Here is a 21,848-nt window from a genome sequence, read left to right on the forward strand (position 1 = left end):
GGATATGGATTCATGTTTTAATTGTTTAATAAAGAAACATACCCAATAAACATATTGTTTTCAATAAAAGAAATCACATGAGCTGTGGTTGCTGCCACCTGGGCTCTTTGACCACTAGCAAACTTGGAAGGTCTTGTTTCTCGTCATCATTACTGGTATGTTGATTTAATTATTGTAAATTTCCAGAATTTGTAAATCACCTATTCCACAGCAAGGTTGTTTCAGGGCACACGTAGTGCAGTCTTACTTACCAAAAAATAGGGCTTACCTTTAAGAGCGTTTAGGAGCTCCCATCCAGAAGATTTTTATTAATTTCCTACTGGTGACATGTGAGGGGAATCATCTTTTTTTACAAGCAGAATGTTGACAAAACAGGCATGGTGCATAAAAAGGTGGTTGTCAAGTAAAAGGGGATGGTTGAAACTAAAGACCTGGTTTTTGGTATGTTAATGGATGGTGATAACATTGTACCAATGTAGATGACTTTGTGGTGGTTTTATTGAAACTGCATAGTGTTTTACCACTGCCCTGGACCCTTGACACACTTTCCTGTGGTTCGGGGTGGCCTCAACTCTCCCATTCTTCGGATTGCTTCTACAGTCCTATTACAACATCTTCCAATACTTTTTGTGAACAGAGAACAGTGTGTTGACCATCCCTTCGGTCTCCTGGGTAGAAGGGAGAAAGGTCTCATCTGCTTATTTCTCTGGGGTGGGGTCTTTTCTGGGTGGGTAGAATAGGATGGCTTGAACTGGCCCCCCTTGCGTGGATAAAGCATGATAACTTGGCTGGCGTTCACCAGACTTTCCAGCATGAGGGACAGTGGGGTCAGTAGGATGGCTTGGAATAGCTCTCTTGGGTGGGTGGAGTAGGATAACGTGCCCCGGTCTCTCATCAATGGAAAAGAGTAGGGTCAGTTGAATTATACTCTCCAGAGTGGTCAGAGACTGGGAGAGCTTCCACTAGTGTTTCTGGGATGAGGAGAGTAGGACTGCTTGAAAATGTTCCTCATGGGTTAGCCAAAGGTAGTTTAGCTTTCACTAGCATCGCCCAAGCTTGAGGGCTAATGTCTGAAATTCGTTAAAAAAGTCTCTCTCTGGGTTGGCGGTAGAACTTTTGGGATAGCCAGTGGGGACCTTTTAATTTGGCAGGTGGGCCCATGCCATGCAGGTAGAGGCGGGTTGCCTGCCAAACTATATATCATGCTGAGTGTAAGGTGATCGCACTGCATAGTTGAGGTTTATCCTCTGACACCTTCAGGCTTCCACCTCTTACACAATACTTCCAAAGTGTTATTCTGTGCGCAGCAGGTGCGTTACGAAACGGTGCTGTAGCTTGTGGTACCGGCGCTTTACAACATGGGGTCCCAGCAGTTGTTAATTTACATTATAATAAATAGTGTAGCTCTTTAAGAAGCCCAAACCTTGGAGTGGGATGTTCTTTAACATTTGGGGGTTCTCAGTGTTGTTTTTGCTTCTTTAGGCCTCATCACCAGTATTGTGATCTCTATGGACGACCGCTTCCTGTTCCTCAGCAACTGGCTTCACGGGGATGTGCGTCAATATGACATAACCAACACCAGCAAACCCAAGCTGGTGGGACAGGTGAGCACCCCTCTTGTTCCTCTTCTGCTTAATAACTTCCAGGTCAGTTGTTTCAGACTGGGTTAGGCTGGGGCAGAGTTAGCTAGGGGTCAGTTGAGATTTTGAAAGACTTTGGGATGTGGCAGAGTTAGCCAGCTCCAAAGGAGCTTTGGGTTGCGCACAGAGCCGGTTACATAAGGCACATGCAAGCCTCTGAAAGGCTGCTATTGCTGACAAAGAGGTAACTGCATGATGGGTTTTTCTCGATCTGAAAGTCTTGCAAGGCTGGGACAGGTTCAGTCATGTCCTATGTCTATTTAAGGTGAAACATAAGTCACACTAAAAATCAACAGATCTGCTTCTTCCTATTCTGACAGCCTAGACAGATGTGTTGTTGGTGTGGGTTGTTGGTGGTCACTCAACCATCTTCTTTCCAACCCCGGCATATCCTGGACCCTGATAATTGGTAACTATTCTCTCCTACAGAAGAATTTAAGCCAGCTAATGAGCTACGCTCCCCTCATGTTCTTTCTTTCTGAGACAGTAAATAATCTAGACATCAACCATGACACCTTAAGGCCCAACCTCATGACAGTAGTCAACGTGCCCTCCTTCCAGCTCAATGCACTGGACATGATATATTTCCTCTTTCTCTCATCGGATCCAGGAGATCACTCACTGCATGAGTGTTCACTCCATCAAACATTTTCATTCCCTGGTCTGAAGCAGCCGCATCAAACGTAAACACGTTTATATCTTTCTCTCCCTCCTCCCCTTCCCCCCCACCTCCTCCAGTCTGCGCTTCTGTCGTGAGGAACATTAGTCCTGTTCCAAGCTAGCAAGGCAGCAGTTTGCATAAACCCTAGTCAGTGCGACTTGTTTGCTCTGGTGGGAAGCAACATCTCGTGCATCCATAGAAGCGTTATTCCTTTTATGGAGATACAAAACGTGACAAATCGTAACCTTGTTCCTCTCTGTATACTACCAATAAGCACAAGCACACCAAAGAAAGCAAGCGATCTAGAATACGTTTCATTTCTCAAATATCCATCTCGTTTCCCTTACTGCATTGGAAAGCCACCTTGCATCAATAAGTAATGCCGAGGAAGGACTCGTTTTAGAAGGTTGCAGATAAATATCCCGGTGAACTACCTTTTAGAGGCATCTCTCTAGGATGGCTTCCCACTATTTGTTGGAAATCATTGTGTACGAAAAGGAGCTTAGGTACTTTGTTTGAAAGCTCACGCTCCGTAATTAACTGATTATTAATTTTGTAATAAACAAGGCCAAAAACTGGGTGTGCCACATCTATTACCACTGTGGAGTCAAACATTACATTGGCTTGTTCCACAATAACCGGTTTCGGTGGTTGTGCAATGTCATAATACAGCTCTCCCATCTTATCTCGCACATTTCTCACGAATATAAAACGTGTTATGTAAATTTGATGCAAATGTTCTCGACTTGCTAATGATAGTACAACTATTAACAATTTATATTTCATGCTCAGCAGATTTAAATGTCTCCTGATGATAAAATAATGTTAGTGTCCTCTCAGTTTGAACATATTTATCAGATCTAACCAGATCATGCAGCTAGTAAACAAAATAATACAACAATATATATCTTTACATAAGGAGGTAAAATTAAGTTATGCAGAAACCTCCACATGGCAGCACTCAAACCAAAACTAGAACTCACCAATAGCCTTTAGCGTGAGTTTCAGGTAAAACATGGCTCAATAGACCTCCCAGTGCATTCTGGTGAATGTGGTCCATCCTTGCCAAATCAGCAGTTTGTAAACTGAAGCAGAGCCCAATAACTACTCATTTCTTTCATCATGTAATTTTCTTAGGTTTAATAAACTATTCATTACTTCAATCTTTCATTGTCTTAGCCCCACATACGTTTCGCACTTTGTGAGTATTCAGTGGAGCGCATCAGATACTGAGTGCCAAGCTAGTTTGCAGCATAACATTTAAAGACTAGTGTCTTCTCAACTGTTTATCAAAAATAATGTTACTGCAAAGGTCATCGCACCGTTGGCTTTAGATCACTGTGATTGATATCGTCCGATCAGATCCCAAGGTCAAGGAGAAACAAGCTGAACTGAGATCAGAGCAGCCTGCAGAGATCTTCGTGTGCACAGCATTTTCCAGGGGACATTGCAAGAGCATGATAACTTTGCTGGTTAATACACTTGAGAGAAAGATCTGTGATTTGCCTAGTCAAATTTTTGACTCGTATGATAGCAAATTCATTGGAAGTTTATTGTGTATTACAGGTCTGGATGGGGGCCGGTATTGCGAAAGGAGGACCAGTCACCGTGGTGCACGACGAGGACCTTAAGTGCCAACCAGAGATGCTCATACTGAAAGTGAGTAACAGCAATTTATCTTATGGATTTAGTCTGCTTGTAAACAGATTTACTCTTACTCATTTCCCTATGGCTTCCTCTTGATTGAGGCAACCGACACCCCCTGCATCTAATAAACACATTGACAGAACTGAAGGAATAGGCCTACTGATAAGTGGAATTATGTTGCGTTGGGTGTAAGATTTATTACCACTAAGTCATCCCGGAATATAACAAGATATCCAAAGGGTTGGAAGCTCAAATTCTTGCAAAAGTATAGCTAGGAACCTCTTGCAAGCATCATGGAAAGTGTCTGTAATACTTCTGTTTCTCACAACCTTTATTGAGAGTGTCAGTAAGCCGTTTCATTTTTTTCATGACTTTTACATGGTAGCCACAGCCTTAGGTCATTTTATTGAGACTTTATCAGCCATCTTAGATTAATGTATTCCTATTAATCAGCATAAGCTAAAGACTCAAAACTTTCTAAAAAATGGTTTACGTAGTCTGGAGTACTAAGGAACAGTCGTCTCACTCTCAGGAAGTTTAAAAAGAAGAGAAGTTCCTCCTCACAGTGTGAATAAACTTTATTGTATAGTTAGTAAAAACCATTACAAAAAGTAGAAAAAGGAGCAGCGGTTAAAATAAATGATCAATGTGCATCCATGATTTAGACTTAGCAGCATTAAAAAACAAGATTACATACAAGGAACGTCAAGTGCCAAGTCAATTCAATTATATATTGTCCATTTACTTGTTGTGGAACGGTGAGTGAAGTTCCTCCTAATGTATGGAAGACACCAGAGTTTATAGGGACCATCTGAAGTTAAACAAGTAAGTACTCTAGTTGTTACGTAATCTTACCTTTCTCTATTCTAGGTCAGGAAAACTCTATTAAACATTTCTTTTCTATTTTAAAGTAATTTATTTCCTCACCTTGCTCTTCCCATTGTCCAGAGGCTTCACAAGAATGTTATGATAAATTAGCTACTTTTGTTTACTACCAGGATCATCAAGATTTGCTCTGGTTTCAGGAACTTGCTTTACTCTGTGATTGTTAATGTGTCCCCATTGAAGTATAATGGTCATTTGGTGGTTTGGTCAACCTTTGCCAAGGCCAGGTAGGAGGTTTTAGGATTTATACTTGGGCAGTTAAAATTGGGTTTTCCTGATGACTCATGCCTTGTTTCCTTTCTGGAAGTGTGATCTCCACCTCTACTGCTTCCACTCATGAACATAATCTCTCACTTTCAGACAGGTTTCATTCCTGCAGAATGAAAATGCTTTACCACCAATAAACCTTTTGTTAAATTTAAAAGTGAATATTATCATCAGACTGCAGATAGCAAGGCCTGAGCAGTGCTCAGTGAGATTTATGACCCTGGCTGAAGCACAGTGGTGAGGAACTGAACACTGAGGTATTTAGCTCCTAAATAAAAGTCCTTGTCAACTAAAATCTGGAGCCTGATAACCACTTGATGTTTCTGAATGCTTTTAAATGGGGTACATTTAAAATGAAAAATTCCCTTAACGATTAAGTTAACTCTTTAGTATAATTTTCTCCCATTTCTAAGTGTCGCCTTTACATTTCAAAGTGTCGCCTTTACACACAGCAAGCAACTTGCTCCTAGTGGCTGGTAGACCCTTTCAGATGAAAAGTTATTTAGTTTCAGAATTCATAAACTGACGTTCGGGGAAAAATGGAATTCCAAAATCTATTTAAAGCTGATATTTGAGTGATAAATCATGAAGTGTTGGGGGAGTCTTATTACTAACATTATTACCTTGGTTCTAGGGGCATTGAAGCAGTGGCTGCTATATTACTCATACTTCAGCATTTCAAATGGATAAAGCTTTTTTGTATTACTGCTGTCAACCCTGCCTGATGCACTTAGGTGACCAGGGCGGGGTGGCCGCTACTTTAATCTTGTCTGATGTTGTCAATATTACAACACTAATAATAGTAGCTCTGGATGATTTTCATTCAACATAAGTAGCTCTTAGTATGGAAAAGGTTGGAGAGCCTGGTTTATGTTAACGAGATAGGGAGAGATACCCATCTGGTGTCCGAATTTCAAACTCTGAAACCAGATAGCCTGGAATCAATACCAGTTTCCCTGCTTTTCCAAATTTGGTCATCCCAGGCACATATATTATTTCACAGAGCCTCCTCTTTCTTTTTTTTTATTGCATATGAACGCACTTTTAAATAATTGAGCTCGGAATGAGTGCTGTACAAGCAACTTTTCTATTTTATTTACTAGATCGTCATGTTGCTGCATCTTTAGTAGGAATCTAGGGCACATTTATGGTTTACATGACTACTGACTTGCCTCTTACTTCAATGATGACATTGTCGGAGAGGGCATTATTGTTTCCAAATACTTTAAGCCATTTTTTATAAATGTTTGTCTGTGCAGTCATCTAATCTCGTGTACCAAGGTGAAACACTTCCGCATGTTACAGAAATACACTTTTTGGAATGTTTAAGAGATTTTATCATATTTTTACATCATGTTTGTTGTACAATATGCATGGCAAACTCTTTCATGGCTTGGCTGGTGCATGGACTCTTAGAGCCAAGCCAGACACAAAGCTCGGCTTACCCCATTAATTTGCCTGTCTGCTCTCCTCTATTTGCGATTTTGACAACTCCAAGGGGCTGTCAGTCACTTGTTAAAATGATTTGTAAAAAGGTGGCTAAGACCATCGAGCCCGTTCACAGGACCCGATTTGAAAATTCAACCATCAAGGTTACTTGTGGCAGAGACAGAGAGGAGTGTATGCAGTGAAAATACATTTAAAACGGGTGTCTCCCACCAGTGATTCGCAAGCTACCAGTAGCTTGAAGACACCTTCAGGGCAGCTCGCAGTCATGGGTTCATTTTTAACTAAGCACAGGATCACATTTTCCCCTCAAAGTTATGTGAAGGCTGTGTTTATTTTACATTATTATCATCAGGCTGCAGACAGCAGGGCCTGATGAGCAGTGCTCAGTCTGATTGATGACCCAGGCTGGGGCCCGAGGTGAAGAACTGAACACTGAGGTATTCAAACCTTTAAAAAAAGTTCTTGTCAACTCAATACTGGAAACTGGGAACAACTTGAGGATCTGAATGCTTTTAAATGGGAGAAAACTAAAATGAAAAGTTACTTTAATGATTAAGTTATCTCTTCAGTATCATTTTCTCCCATTACAATGTGTTGCCTTTACACTCAACAAGCATCCTGCTCCCAGTAGCTGGTATACACGGTGCCATATTTATAACTGAAAAATCCAGACATTATTTTAAGTGGGATAGATTTAGACATGCAGAAAAATGTTTCATATTTTTAAACATTTTTGCAGAACATTTTTCTGCACTTTAAATTTCTCCCATTCAAAAAAATAAGTGTATGTTTGTATTATACATGTAATGGTGCCACATATGGTGAAAGGTATATCCTGCGCAACATCTGCATACGATGCAGGCTCTCAGTCACTCATACACATATAGCCCATTCATACACATACATGTTCCTGCATCCCCAAAGACCACACTCTCACTGACGCACATGGCTTCCTAGCCATAGCGCCCCTAATAGTCAAAGTGTTTTTTTCAGTACTTAGTTTCTGCCTCTTTGGACATTAGCCTTCAATCAATCAATCAGGGGTTGGTAAAGCGCGCTACTCACCCGTGAGGGTCTCAAGCCACTGGGGGAGGGAACAGTAGGGCTGCTCCGGTCAGTCGAAAAGCCAGGTCTTGAGAGCCCGTCTGAAGGTGTGCAGCCTTAAAGTCAATAAAGCTGGGCGTGGGAATGTCTGGTAACAACCCGCAAGTTGCTTAGCCTTCAGTAGCGCACAAACATTTTCACTGATCAGAAGTAGCTCTCACTACAGAAAAGGTTGGAGACCCCTGCCATGGACCATGACATCTTATTGCAAGTCTTTAGAAGGCAGTACTTAATGGCCTCGTTCTAGCTTGGTTTGCCTCTTTTCTTACTAGCCACGCCCTTCCTCTCATTCTCTCAGATGCTCAGGTTGTTGGTTATGGTCCCCACAGGGTTTCTCTTCGTGGCCCAAGTTGGTTATTATCTTTATCCAGTATTGGGGTATCTTTCATAGATTCACATGCCTGAATCATTCCCTGTCGCCGAGGCGGGAGTCCCACGGTAAATAAAAAAGCAGTGCCAAAAGCACTTTGTAGTAGTAGGCCCTAGAAAAGGCCTGAGGCCTAAATTATAGTAGCCTATCTACCTCATTATGCTAAAAAGACCAAAGTCTTTGCTCCAACCAATCAGCTTACAGCACCCTCTAGAACCCTCTCTGCAGAGCCAGCTCTCCTCAGATTTTCACCGCACGTCGTGTGGAAGGGAGTCTCCCTGAGTCTTGACTCAGTTTTTTCTTCAGAGCTTCAGGATGTCTGACAAGAAGGCCTTGTTTAGACCTTGTAGAACTTGCGAGAAGAAGAGGGTCCATGTAGATGACCAGCATAAGGACTGTATTTATTGTCTTTATCCCAAACATGAGGCAAAAAATTGTAAGATCTGCCGCACCTTCTCTTCTAAGACCTTAAGGGATAGGGAGGCCAGAGTCCTTTTGTGGCTAAAATCCTCTTCCACGGATGATGATGACAGAGCCTCTACCTCTAGCAAGAGGGCGAGGTCTCAAGAGGATAAGGCAAGTGAGGGGAGAAAACATGCGAAAACCTCCCACTCCACTTCAGGCTCTTCACAGAGATCTCAACATTCTGTCTCTGGAGCCTCAGCCACCAACGATTCCTCAAAGAAAACCGTGAGTAAGAGGTCTGCTGTCTTCTCACCAGTGATTACTATTTCTACTTCAACCTCCTCTTCTACAGCTATGATTTCCACTACATCTACCACTTTGCCTATTGTGTCTACAAAGATTTGTATTGTGGCTAAAAGAACTCTCTTAGACGGCACGTCGACTAAGACATCATCGTCAACGAAGCCTTCGTCGTCTAAAAAGAGCCCGTCGACGACTGTCTCGTCGACGAAGAAAGCATCGACGACATCGACGACGAATCAGTCGACGGCTGCTCTGTCGACGACGAGCCAGTCGACAGCTGCTCCGTCGACGACGAGCCCGTCAACGGTAGCTCTATCGACGTCGAGTCCATCGACGATGGTCCCGTCGACATCAAGCCCGTCGTCCGCAATTCCATCAACGACGATTCCTTCGTTGTCGACCTCATCGACGGTAAACCTCCCGTCGACGACGGCATCTTTTCAGCGGGCAGTTCCACCTTTGTCACCGGTGCCATCAAAACTGATGGTTTCAGCTTTAGTGAAGCCTATTACTGGGAATCAGGCTTTTTGTACGCCACTTTCAACGAAGACCTTTCAAATCGTATCTTACAAGAGTCAACAAGGTTCTTATGTCGCCACTTATGCCCTCTCATCTTCTAGAATCCTACTCAGATGAGGAAGAAGATGACTTTGAGGATGATGATAATGAAGGAGCTTTTGGTGTGGCGCGTCACCCATCTGATCTCATCATCAAGTGTCAAGATGATGATGAAGACAACACTTACTCTGGTTTCTTTGGACATGGAAGATGCATACATCCACATCCCAATCCACCGAAAGCATCGAAAATACCTCAGTTTTACTGTGGCTGGCGCCCACTATCAGTTCAAACTCCTCCCATTTGGCCTCAAGTCGGCCCAAGGATTTTTACAAAGTGCCTGGCTCCTATTGCAGCAGCTCTTCGATCAGCAAAGGTACAGGTCTTCCCGTACTTGGACGACTGGCTAGTCAAAGGTCCATCAAAGGCCAAAATAAAACCCGACATTACAATATGTTGCAATCTCTTTGCATCGCTAGGCCTCACAATCAATAAGAGCAAATCTCATTTGGTTCCGAAGCAGAACCTACTGATCCTAGGAGCTTGTCTGGACACAGTAGGATGCAAGGCATTCTTGCCTCGAGAGAGACAACTCCGACTACAGGCTTTGGCCATAAAACTGTCAAGAAAAAGGTCACTTTCAGTTCGCCTATTTGCATCACTTCTGGGGATGTGCTCTTCGGCCACCAACCTCATTCCATTAGCACGTCTAAAGATGACGCCTCTACAGGAAGAGCTACATCGTCAAAGAGAACAAGCGACAGGCTCTTTCGAGGACACCATCACAGTCACCAACAGGATGGTGCATGCTCTTCAATGGTGGACAAAGCTGAGCAATCTGGAGCAAGGGCTCACATTCTTGCAAACTCCCCTGGATTTCATTCTGATGACAGATGCGTCCATGGAGGGATGGGGAGGTCATCTCCAGGACTTACAAGTGCAAGGAAAATGGTCTCAACAACACAAAAAATGCCACATCAACAGTCTAGAGTTGAAAGCCATTTTTCTTTCTCTTCAGGCATTCCTCCCCAGGATAACAGGATCCTCAGTCCTGGTCAGAACGGACAACACTACCAGCATGTTTTATATAAACAAGCAGGGGGGAACGAGATCAGCAACATTGTCCAGGGAAGCCCAAGAGCTATGGCAATGGTTAATAATTCACAACATAACTCTCAAGGCAGAACACGTCAGAGGTCTCTACAACACCTTAGCAGACAAACTGAGCAGGTCCTCGTCAGATTGCCACGAGTGGGAACTGAACAACAACCAATTGAACAAGGTGTTTCAGAGATGGGGCAAGCCGATGTTGGATTTATTTGCAACCCAACAGAACAAGAAATGCCGGTATTACGCCAGCAGGTACCCTCAACAGGGATCAAGAAGGAATGCCCTGTCCATGCGATGGTCAGGGATTTATGCTTACGCCTTTCCTCTGATCCCTTTGATTCCACGAGTGGTACGCAAGATGAAGTTGGAGAGTTGCCGCCTTCTCCTAATTGCTCCCAGGTGGCCTCGCCAGTATTGGTTTCAGGAGCTCATGCTACTCTCACAGGAGCCACTGATCAGGCTGTTGGTAACCTCAACGCTACTGTCATGCAACGAGGGTCAGATACTTCACCCAGACCCTCAAGCGCTGAAATTGCATGCATGGCTCCTAACTTCCTAGAATTTGAACATTTCCAAATTCCTCAAGACTGCTGAGACATTCTAAAGAAAGCAAGAGCCCAGAGTAATTAAAAAACGTATCGTCTCAAATGGAAACGCTTCTGCGCTTGGTGCATCTAAAACGCTTTACGCCCTATAGAGGCGCCAGCAGAGAAAATACTGCCTTATTTATTGCATTTAAAAGGGGGTGGTGATGGACGGAGCGGGTGTGAGTGTTTGTTTGATTCAGATGCTCCGTCCATCACCACCCCCTTTTGTACCGCTTTTGGCCGCCATAAGTGTGGCAGGGTATGCTCAGACGTGAGTCCCTTGCTCACTTTGCTACTGGATTCAAGCAAGCCGGGCTGAAGACGGCTGGAATGCCAGAAACCGGTCCACGGAAGCTTGTTTCCGGTCCAGGGAAGACATGGCTTGGCAGTTCGGGCTGGACTGTTCCCATGAGGCACAGGGTCAGACTGATTTGCATATAGCCATGTCTGAACTGGGGTGGCAGAGTGGGCTAAAGAACGGTGATGGATTAAACCCAGATCTTTTGACTGGGTGTGAGTGTTTGATTGATTCAGATGCTCCGTCCATCACCACCCCCTTTTGTACCGCTTTTGGCCGCCATAAGTGTGGCAGGGTATGCTCAGATGTGAGTGCCTTGCTAACTTTGCCACTGGATTCAAGCAAGCCGGGCTGAAGACGGCTGGAATGCCAGAAACCAGTCCTCGGAAGCTTGTTTCCGGTCCAGGGAAGACATGGCTTGGCAGTTCGGGCTGGACTGTTTCCATGAGGCACAGGGTCAGACTGATTTGCAAAAAGCCATGTCGGAACTGGGGTGGCAGAGTGGGCTAAAGAACGGTGATGGATTAAACCCAGATCTTTTGACTGGGTGTGAGTGTTTGATTGATTCAGATGCTCCGTCCATCACCACCCCCTTTTGTACCGCTTTTGGCCGCCATAAGTGTGGCAGGGTATGCTCAAACGTGAGTCCCTTGCTCACTTTGCCACTGGATTCAAGCAAGCCGGGCTGAAGACGGCTGGAATGCCAGAAACCGGTCCTCGGAAGCTTGTTTCTGGTCCAGGGAAGACATGCCTTGGGAGTTCGGGCTGGACTGCTCCCATGAGGCACAGGGTCAGACTGATTTGCATATAGCCATGTCTGAACTGGGGTGGCAGAGTGGGCTAAAGAACGGTGATGGATTAAACCCAGATCTTTTGACTGGGTGTGGGTGTTTGATTGATTCAGATGCTCCGTCCATCACCACCCCCTTTGTACCGTTATTTATTGCATTTGGCGCAATCTGGTCTTTCTTTTTCTTCAATAAAGGTCCACTTATGGCCTTATCCAGATACATGAAAATGGCTAACACTCTATCGCTCTGCTCTTCATCGTTAATTAAACAATTCATGAGAGGTCTTTTCAGGGCTTATCCTCCAGTAAAGTCTTCACGCCGGAATGGGAGCTTAACACAGTCCTCTCACAGCTGATGAAGCACCCGTTCGAACCCATCCATAAAGCTGACCTAAAATTCTTGACATGGAAGGTTGTTTTGTTATTAACACTAACTTCCGCCAGAAGAGTGGGAGAAATTCAAGCCTTCACTATAAAGGAACCCTTTTTGCATTTTTCCCAGGACTATGTCACTTTGCGGACGAATCCAACCTTCATACCAAAGATGCCTTCCCAATTTCATCTAAATGAACCAGTCAAACTGAAAGTTTTCTTTCCAAATCCTACAACCCTGGCGGAAAGAACATTGCATTCTATAGACATCAAACAATGCTTAAGTTCTATCTCCAGAGAACCAAGACTTTAAGAAAGTCAGATCAACTGTTTGTAGCTTATGGCCAGACTACATTGGGAAACGCGGTCACTAAAGCCACAATTTCCAGATGGATAGCCTCCGCCATTCAGTTCTGTCACATCAAGGCTAATCGACCATTGACAAGGTCTGTTCGATCTCATTCCACAAGAGCTGTGGCAGCGTCTGCAGCTTTGTTTGCAGGAGTGACGCTTGAGAACATTTGCCGTGCTGCGACATGGAAGAATGTCCACACGTTTACAAGACACTACTGCCTGCAATCAGGATGATGAGGTGGCAGTGGGCCAAGCTGTTTTTCCGTCACCTGTTTCCATAAGGAGTACATTCAGGTACTAATGTTGGCTTATTTCATATAATGTACATACAATTCAGTATATTGTTTAAAATATGGAGACATATGTTAACATATTGTGTGTTTCTATGGTGCTTAAAGTTCCTTTCCTGTAGGACATTGCATGATTTCTATGTTGAATCTGAACATGATTTATTAATAGATCAATCTCTAGGCGATTGTTGGTTGTTAACTATACAATCATGGGGGTGCACTACAATAAGTCTCCCACCATCCGCAACCGACTTTGCCTGGCTTACTGCTTGCTATTCTGATTCAGGCATGTGAATCTATGAAAGATACCCCAATACTGGATAAGAAAACAAGTTACTTACCTGTAACTTCAGTTATCCAGTATTGGTATCTTTTATAGATTCACATGCACCCGCACTCCTCCCCGGAGAGTCAGTTCTCTAAGTTTGGGATACTTGTTTAACACTTGTGCTACGAAAATCTGAGGAGAGCTGGCTCTGCAGAGAGGGTTCTAGAGGGTGCTGAAAGCTGATTGGTTGGAGCACAGACTTTGGTCTTTTTAGCATAATGAGTTAGATAGGCTACTATAATTTAGGCCTCAGGCCTTTTCTAGGGCCTACTACTACAAAGTGCTTTTGGCACTGCTTTTTTATTTACCGTGGGACTCCCGCCTCGGCGACGGGGAATGATTCAGGCATGTGAATCTATGAAAGATACCAATACTGGATAACTGAAGTTACAGGTAAGTAACTTGTTTTCATATTCGGCCTCTGTTACAGCTTGCTAGATTATTTGGCTGTTCTGCCATCTCCTACATTGATCACACCCATTTGATTGATCGTCTTGAACAGTTAAAACCTGATACTGCTGGTAATGTGAAGCGTTGTCTTTCTGCTGTCAGAATTGGAAGGCACACAACTTCCTGCAGTTGAACACCAGCATAACTCGGGTCTTAGTGCCGGGCAATAACATCTAGAGATGGTTAACTCCTTTTGGCCTAGAATGCTAGGAGTATCAATCTCAATGCAAGGTTCAATCTCTAAGGACAGTTTTGGATTTTCATTTATCTTTGGAAGCCCAGATTCATGCTTCAACTTGGACAAGACAGTAGTCGTCATCCTGAGGCCCAACACCTCTGCCTGGGAGGCTCCTGGGGACCCGACACGCTAGGAACCCCACACACCCACAGACCACACAAGAAACCTCAGCATCATACTGGACTTCGCAATCATGAAAACCTCTGATAGACTCGCCTGTCTGTTAATTAATTTGTGAACCTACTGTCAATACCATTCCTTTGCATCAGGTCCAAGACATTTCTGACATTTCTATGATGTGTGAGGTAGTCGTTTGAGTGTTGCAGCGTGATCTGAAGCAACATTAGTAGCTGTGTAGGAGATAGTTTATTATAAAAAATAAGGGAACCCAATTTAAGATTGGTCAGGGACCTTGGGAGTTTAACTTATGACAATGGTCCCAGAACAAGCACAAAATGGAAGATAAATATAAACCCAACCGGTACTATATTTTGGCCGTTATCCAGCTGGATAAGGGTAATTTAATATGCAAATAAAAGAGATAAACGAAAGATGTGAATTAATTATAGTGGAACACAAGCCTCTATCCATGAACTCACATAACAGGGGGAAACAGGTAAGGCTCAGGCTGCATGTGGTTGTCTGTATGAAACAATTATAGTGCAACAAACAACATTTGTAGAAAAAGTCACCTTTACACATAATATACCATAGAAATAATGGTGTATAAGGTTGTCAACGTGTCAATGGTGTTTCGATCCTTTACAGAAAGATATAGGATCATCATCAGGACATTTTAGATATGATTCTGAAAACAATTGCCTGTAATTACTTGTGTGACGTTGGAGGGCATGAAGCAATGCTGGAGGCAAGGAAGTGAAGCTGGGTGGTACAATGACCACGGGCAGCAGTCGCTGGTCCTAATTGAGGATTCTTCGGGTGTATGTAAAGGAGAGGAACGTCTCCTGTGGGATTTTGGTGGGAGAACAAAGCCTGCAAACACCACGCGACGCCCAACCAAGAACTCCTCTAACGCCCCACACAAATCGAAACCAGGGATCACAAACATGCGAAACAACTCGCGACCACGGGTCCCCTCCGGCTGCTGGGTCACTGCCACTAAAATGATGGTTAGTGACCCAAGATCGCTGTACATAAAGCCCACAGCCCAACCAGCCCAAAGCTAGCCCAATAAGGAGCCCAAAACCCCCCAAGGCAGCCCAACCAGCCCAACAGACCCAGAATCCCCCCGTGGGCTCCTAATCCCTCCCACCCCCCCCCTTCACTCCAGGCCCAAAAGCCCACCGGGGGTGGCAGGCCACCCGATGGTCGGCCGCCCCCCCAAAAACCCATTGATGACACAGATCCCAGTCTCCGTTTGTCAACCTACTGGATGAGTCCAACACAGATAGGTTGTAGTAATACAAGAATGTTGTTCCCCTGAAGAAGGGATCTAGAATCCCGAAATGCATTGGGACTCGGACAACACATACATAATTTTCTAAGATGAATTATTGACTAGCGACTATTTGTGTTGGAATTTTTTGTATTTCTGTTAAACATTTCATCAATGTTGAGGATGAGAATTGTAAATGTACCAAAAAATAATGTGTAATAAATTTCAATATCTTTTCTTAATGAATGTGTAACATTAAAAGCTTCAAAAGAGACATAGAACTGTTGATTAATTTGAGCAAACGGATGTTTGCCATATGCAGTGCGGGTAGGGTCAAGTGATCAGCCACACTTGAAGGATTAGTTGTACAACTGGAGCATTCCTTCAGCGTTGCCCAGTCATGGATTTGCTGCATCTCAGCAATTCCCTGTGTTTTTTGTAAAATATGCCTGGACTTTTGCTCTTGTATCACCAAGCTCTTCTCAAGCACCACTATTGTGCTACTCCGGGTGGCATCTGCTCAATTATGTCCATGGTTCTCTTTAATTAATTACATGGATCGTCTTTCTAATACCACCTGTGCCTGGGATTCTGTGGAAATAGTTTAGTCCTCCACCTATTTTGGATTACTTTACCTTTGATTTTCCAGTATTGTGCAATGTCTATGTTCAATTGTGCCTGTGGGTCTGCTCCGTCATATCCATGTCAGGGGCATAGGAAGGGGGGTGCGATGGGTGTGGGCCATTCCGGATGTCATCAGTGAGGGGGGTGACAAAATGGCAAAAATATGTGTTTTAAACACATATTTTTGCCATTTTGTCAAGTTGGGAGTGACAAGACATTTTCTGCACCGGGTACCACCTGATCTTGCTACGCCAACTATCCATGTTTCAGCTCAATCATGAGGTGTGTTTCTCTCCATAATGCCCTGGTTCTGCTCAATTATGCCTGTAGTAGTTCTGCTCAGTGATGACTAATTATGATCTGTTTCTGTTTATGAATGCCCTGGCTAGGCTTAATCATGGTTTGTGTGCCTAGTCCCAGTAAAGGTTCCACTGCAAACTCTAATTTGTGGGAAGGGCCAGAAGCTCTAACTCCACACTTGGCATGTATTTGTTGCTCCACAGCAGCCAATAAGATGATGTTATTTAGTCAGTCAGTTTAGGGTAGGCACAATGGGTGGGGTTTAATGGCAATCGTTGCACTGCTCCTAAGGAGCCCGCGCCCTCTCTGCTTGGAATTGTGCACTGATAGAGGCGGCACCGTCAATCCCACTCTATTATGAATGGGGTTATCACCCAACTCACATAACTCTCTTGAAATGGAAGCCATTGCCCAGAACTCCTCTGTTAATGTATTGAAACCGATGGGCCCTTCATTTTTCGTACCCCTTGGACAACTGACAACTGTCTCATTGCCCAGAAGACTTAAGGTCCAATAACCCGATGGTGTCTTACGGGATCAGTCCAGCCTATTTAGGTGAATGGCTCTGTTAAAGCCCTGTTCGTTTTTATAGGTACCAAACAGCTTCTTTCTGTTAATGATGATTGACCCAAGTTATACTCTGCCATTTAATTAATGTATATCTATTTTTTTTAACAGGGTAAGAAGATTCAGGGAGGACCTCAGATGATCCAGCTCAGCTTTGATGGAAAGAGGCTGTATTGTACCACCTCTCTCTACAGTGCCTGGGACAAGCAGTTCTATCCAAACTTGGTCAAGTAAGACATGCCACTTCTATTCTATCATTATACATGGACACCTGTCATTATACGAGGACACCTGGGGTCATTATACGAGGACACCTGGGGTCATTATACGAGGACACCTGGGTGCGGGTCAAAACAAGTGCCCGTACAATTTCCCCGAAAATAACCACAGAGAATGGGTTGAAGCAAGGGGCGTGCTGTCTCCCATCCTTTTCAACCTATATACGGCAGACCTGGGAGAGGCCCTAAAAGGAGCCAGTTTAGTAGCCCCAAGATTAGGAAGCGTGAGGCTCCCAGTCTTACAGTATGCTGACGATACAGCCATATTTGACCACACGAAGGTGGGCCTACAAAGAGCATTAAATGCACTAAATAGTTTCAACATCACCAACAACCTGATAGTTAATCAAGGAAAAACCAAGGTCATCATTTTTGGGGCCTACCATCGGAAAAAGAATGTACAGTGGCAACTGGGAAACGCTCAAATCAACTTGGTGGCTTCATACAACTATTAGGGGTCTGGTTCACGGAACGGGCTAAGGCGAACGTACATCTAAATCAGCAGAGTGCTAAAGCCAGCAAGGTTATTCACTCATTAAGACAACTAAGCCAGCATTTGATTAGCCAATCCGCCAGCCCAATTTTGACAGCTCTAAGAGCAAAGCTCCTTCCAGCAATTAGTTATGGCCATCTTGCCTTCCCCGGGAAATTGGACGCTCTCCTCAATTCAGCCTAAGCTAAGGCATGCAAGTCGGTGCTATATAGACCAAGGACAGCAAGAAACACTAGGCTAAGGTTGGAGCTTGGTATGCGTGAGCGCAAAATCCGTTCCGCTCGCGGATTTCGCGGATTTTCGGTAAATCCGCAATCCGCGAATTTACCGAAAATCCGCGAATCCTCAAGCGGCGGATTCGGGGGGCAAAAGTTCAAGCCTTCAAGCTTGAAGTTGTTGTAACTATTTTAGGATGGCGCCGGCAAGCTGCCAGCGCCATCCTAAAATAGTTACTAAGTTAGCTTCAACAGGAAACACTAATAGATAAAATAAAGCAGGTGATCGAGCACCGGCGCCATCCTAAAATAGTTACAGGATGATGGATGGACAGCTCACTCAAGGGACCCCTGCGCACATCGGTGTGCATAGTAACACACACATGGCCGCTGGTCCTTTTATACACACAAGAAGCATCTGAACTCGTATGGAAGCCCCGCCCGTTTGGCCCCGCTCAAACACTTGCGGTGGCTGTGCACCGTCTTCCCGCCATTTACCCACTATGATGGACAGCTCACTCAAGGGACCCCTGCGCCCTTCGGGGCGATTGCATAGTAACACACACATGGTCGCTGGAACTAGTTGAATCTCAAATTCAGTGACTCATTCATCAGCCTAAAAACAATCGTGAGCGTCGTCGAGGCTGGGCAGGTGTGCCTTCTTCCCAAATCTACCGTCGAAAATCAGCTGTGCTGCTGGATAGAGGCCTTTGTATCCTTGAATTTCACGAGCGCAATCCTCGTGCTGTTCCTGTGACCAGGAGCTTCTTTCTCTTCATCTGCTGCTCTGATCGGTCTCTGACCATTTATACACACAAGAGGCACTTGAACTCGCACAGAAGACCCCCCCATTGAAAAAATCCGCGAATCCGCAAATTCGCGGATCGTGGGTCCGCTAAATCCGCCCATGCTTAGAGCTTGGTCTAGCGAGGCCAGACTTGATCTGCCAGGGGGAGATTATAAAGCTATATTTAAGGACATTAAGGGCCTCAGCTAATTCCCTAAAAAATCACTTGAGATCTATCTTTGAGGGGTCAGGCTCGACATGGCACACTAGGCTGGGCAATGCAATCACAGTATTGAAGATCGAGGAAGAAAGCATGCTGCGGCAGGACATCCCCCTGAATGCCTGGAAGAGAGCTGTCAACAAACAAGTGCACGAAATTTCCTTTGACCTCGACCATAAAACTCTCCGCCAAAGCTTTCATCTGGATTCATTAAACAATTCATACATGGCAGGAAAAGCACAACCCTACCTAAGCGAGGCCCTCACAACACAGGTCCGAAGCAAAATTTTATTCATGAGGCTGACCATGCTTGGGATTGCAGACTTTAATCCTGCATGGGCCCAAAGAGGGGAATAGTGTTATTAGAAAGGTTACTGCACACCCTGTTCCAACAAATAAAAAACCTTTTTCGTCTTGTGTACTCGAAAGATTGCGTGCTGACCTGGTTGGAGGGTTGCCAACCCGGAATCAAGGAAATAAGCTAGAGGAAAAACCACTAGTATGCAGTATGCGCCTGGCATACTAGTGGTTTTTCCTCTAGCTTATTTCCCAAAGAGGGGAACCCATAACTTGCAGACTGTGCCCCTTACAAGAGGGAATCCTGGTTGCACCTTTTTTGCAATGAGCGCCGGCGTCTGCTGCGCCCGATTTGCCTCAATAAGAATATAAAGACATGCAGCAAAGCATCAGCCTTGTGTCTGTCAACCACCAACACAATGACCTTAGCGAGACTGGCGAAATTTGTCCATCAAATCAGGTTAGCCTTAAAAGTCGCTAACGAAAGTAGCATAACCCAGGGGAAGCCCGCGGCAAACTCTGCGGATTAAAGTTGATGGGATCTCTTTACGAAGCACCACTGACAGTGCCCCACAAAGAAAGAAACGTCCCTTGCAAGACACTTAGTGCGCCACAGAGGCCAGCTCAAGCGCTCACTAATACGGACCAACCTTAGGGTACAAAAGTTGGGGAAAGGCCAACTATGCGGAACTCAGATAGGGGTGCTGAACTTTTATTTAGTACAGAAGTACCATATTTTATTAAGCAAAGAAGTCTGTAATTACTGGGGGGTTTTGTGTTTTTTTTAGTGCTTTCTAGTGTGTATATATGTTGTTTCTCTCTTCTTTTCTTTCCTTTTACTGTAATGATTTTAATTAATTGTACAGTTAATAAAGTACAGTCACTTCTATTCTACTCTGTAAATGTTCTCTGACATAGGAAATTACAGAAGATAGTGTCTGACATTTTAAGCTAATTACCAGTCCCACACAACCAAGGGAAGTGTTGAATGGTTTGTAGGTACACAAAACCCTGCACTATACCTTCAAACTGCATTTCTCAAGTGTCCCAGTTCTGGTACACAATGAGTGACTTCTAAATGTGTGCTTTTGGCAGGAGACATAAGTCTAGGTAGTATGCTGCTTTCACTTTTTAGTTTCTCCTGTGGTGGAGTTTGGATACCCATTCTGTTGTCATATGCAGCTAGCCCCTTGTTATGGACTTGTCAAAGCTATTCATGGGTGACTGCTACAGGCTGGGCTGTCACTTGCTACTTGTATGCTTAGAGCGTCAGCTTGATCTTAGAACAGGCGATTGTAAAACACTCTGGTTATTCCACTCTAGGATTCTAATAGCTCCAACATCTAAAGTATCTGCTGTGGTTTTTAGCGGCTTGCCATCAAGATTACATATACTGAGTGGTGTTTAAGGCAGCCTCCCAGAATGCAGAACTCAAGCGAGTTGGTGGGAGATTCCAAATCTTTGAAACTTTACGTTTAGTGCTAATTCTCTACCCGTCTTAGAATGATGGACAAAGGGCCAATTCATAAAGGCGTTTTGAGGACATTAGATGGTAATTGTGCAGAACGTACAATATCTTTGTGAATTGGCTCAGTGTCAAAAAGTTCCTTAACCCACTGGTTGGAAGCAATTGGAAAGCAGCAGGAGAGCTATATGAATACATAAAATAATTAAATGATAAACATGAATGCTCCTTTATTAGCAGTCGATACTTGTAGTTGAGATGATGGTTATGTCAAGTTTGATGTCTAGTCTGTTGGCATCTTACAGGGCCTTGCAAGTGGTGGTGAAGCCGTGTCCATCCAGGAATTGTAAATAGTTGTATTGTTTGCATTGAGGGATTGTTTACATGGAAGTTGCAGTCTCCATTTATACCCAGTATCCTAGAACACGTTTACGTGTAAAGACAGTGTCCAATAGATCGTTTTGGCTGCCTGGACCCATTAGGCAGTATAGTGCTAGCATTGAGAAGGTGTTTGATTTTCTTTGGATATACTGCACCATGCAAAAAGGTTTTGTGTTTACTAGTTGGAATTAATATTCAAGGTCGACATTCTGCATGGACTTGAGATGTTGTTGCATCTACCCTTTGATTGAGTGTATGGTACTTATATTGTGCAACCCGATCTACAAATCCCTCCCTTCCCTCTTCATGCAAAAGTTCCTAAAATACACTTTCATAGTTCACAGAAAACCAGGACACAACTATTGTCTGTATGCAGCATTGGTGTTCCTCCAGGATGTTTTAAAGATTTGAGGCATGTTTGAATGCCAGTGACGATTGGTTGTAGACCGCATTTACGACTTTGTGCATTGGGTTTGAATAGAGTGATCTAGAGGGTTTGTTCATGCATATGTGGATGGGGATTGATACTGGTTTGGCAGGGTGAGCATTGGAGGTCCAGATGTGGCCAGGGTAGCCGCCTCCTTTCTCGTTTATCTAGATGTCGAAGAACTGAAACACTGTTCTAGTACAGTTATATGTTTCACCTATATCTGTGAATCTGAAAATCCTGAAAGCCTTCTGCTTCTAAAGATTTATATAGGGATTGCGGTATATTTATA

The 21,848-nt window shown here is 44.0% G+C and overlaps 1 protein-coding gene across 3 annotated transcripts in view; it reads left to right on the forward strand.

Annotated features, from left to right (window-relative positions):
* LOC147673487 (methanethiol oxidase-like) overlaps window positions 1-21,848 on the forward strand; it is a 177,595-nt gene that overhangs the window by 112,690 nt on the left and 43,057 nt on the right. For all 3 annotated transcript variants that reach the window (XM_086947342.1, XM_086947341.1, XM_086947343.1), the window contains 3 exons: window positions 1,483-1,604; window positions 3,868-3,960; window positions 17,105-17,223. In XM_086947342.1, the coding sequence (XP_086803468.1) occupies window positions 1,483-1,604; window positions 3,868-3,960; window positions 17,105-17,223 (334 nt within the window). The remainder of the gene's footprint in view (window positions 1-1,482; window positions 1,605-3,867; window positions 3,961-17,104; window positions 17,224-21,848) is intronic.

Source organism: Lissotriton vulgaris, chromosome 12 (genome assembly GCF_964263255.1).
Source record: "Lissotriton vulgaris chromosome 12, aLisVul1.2, whole genome shotgun sequence".
Taxonomy (NCBI): Eukaryota; Metazoa; Chordata; class Amphibia; order Caudata; family Salamandridae; genus Lissotriton; species Lissotriton vulgaris.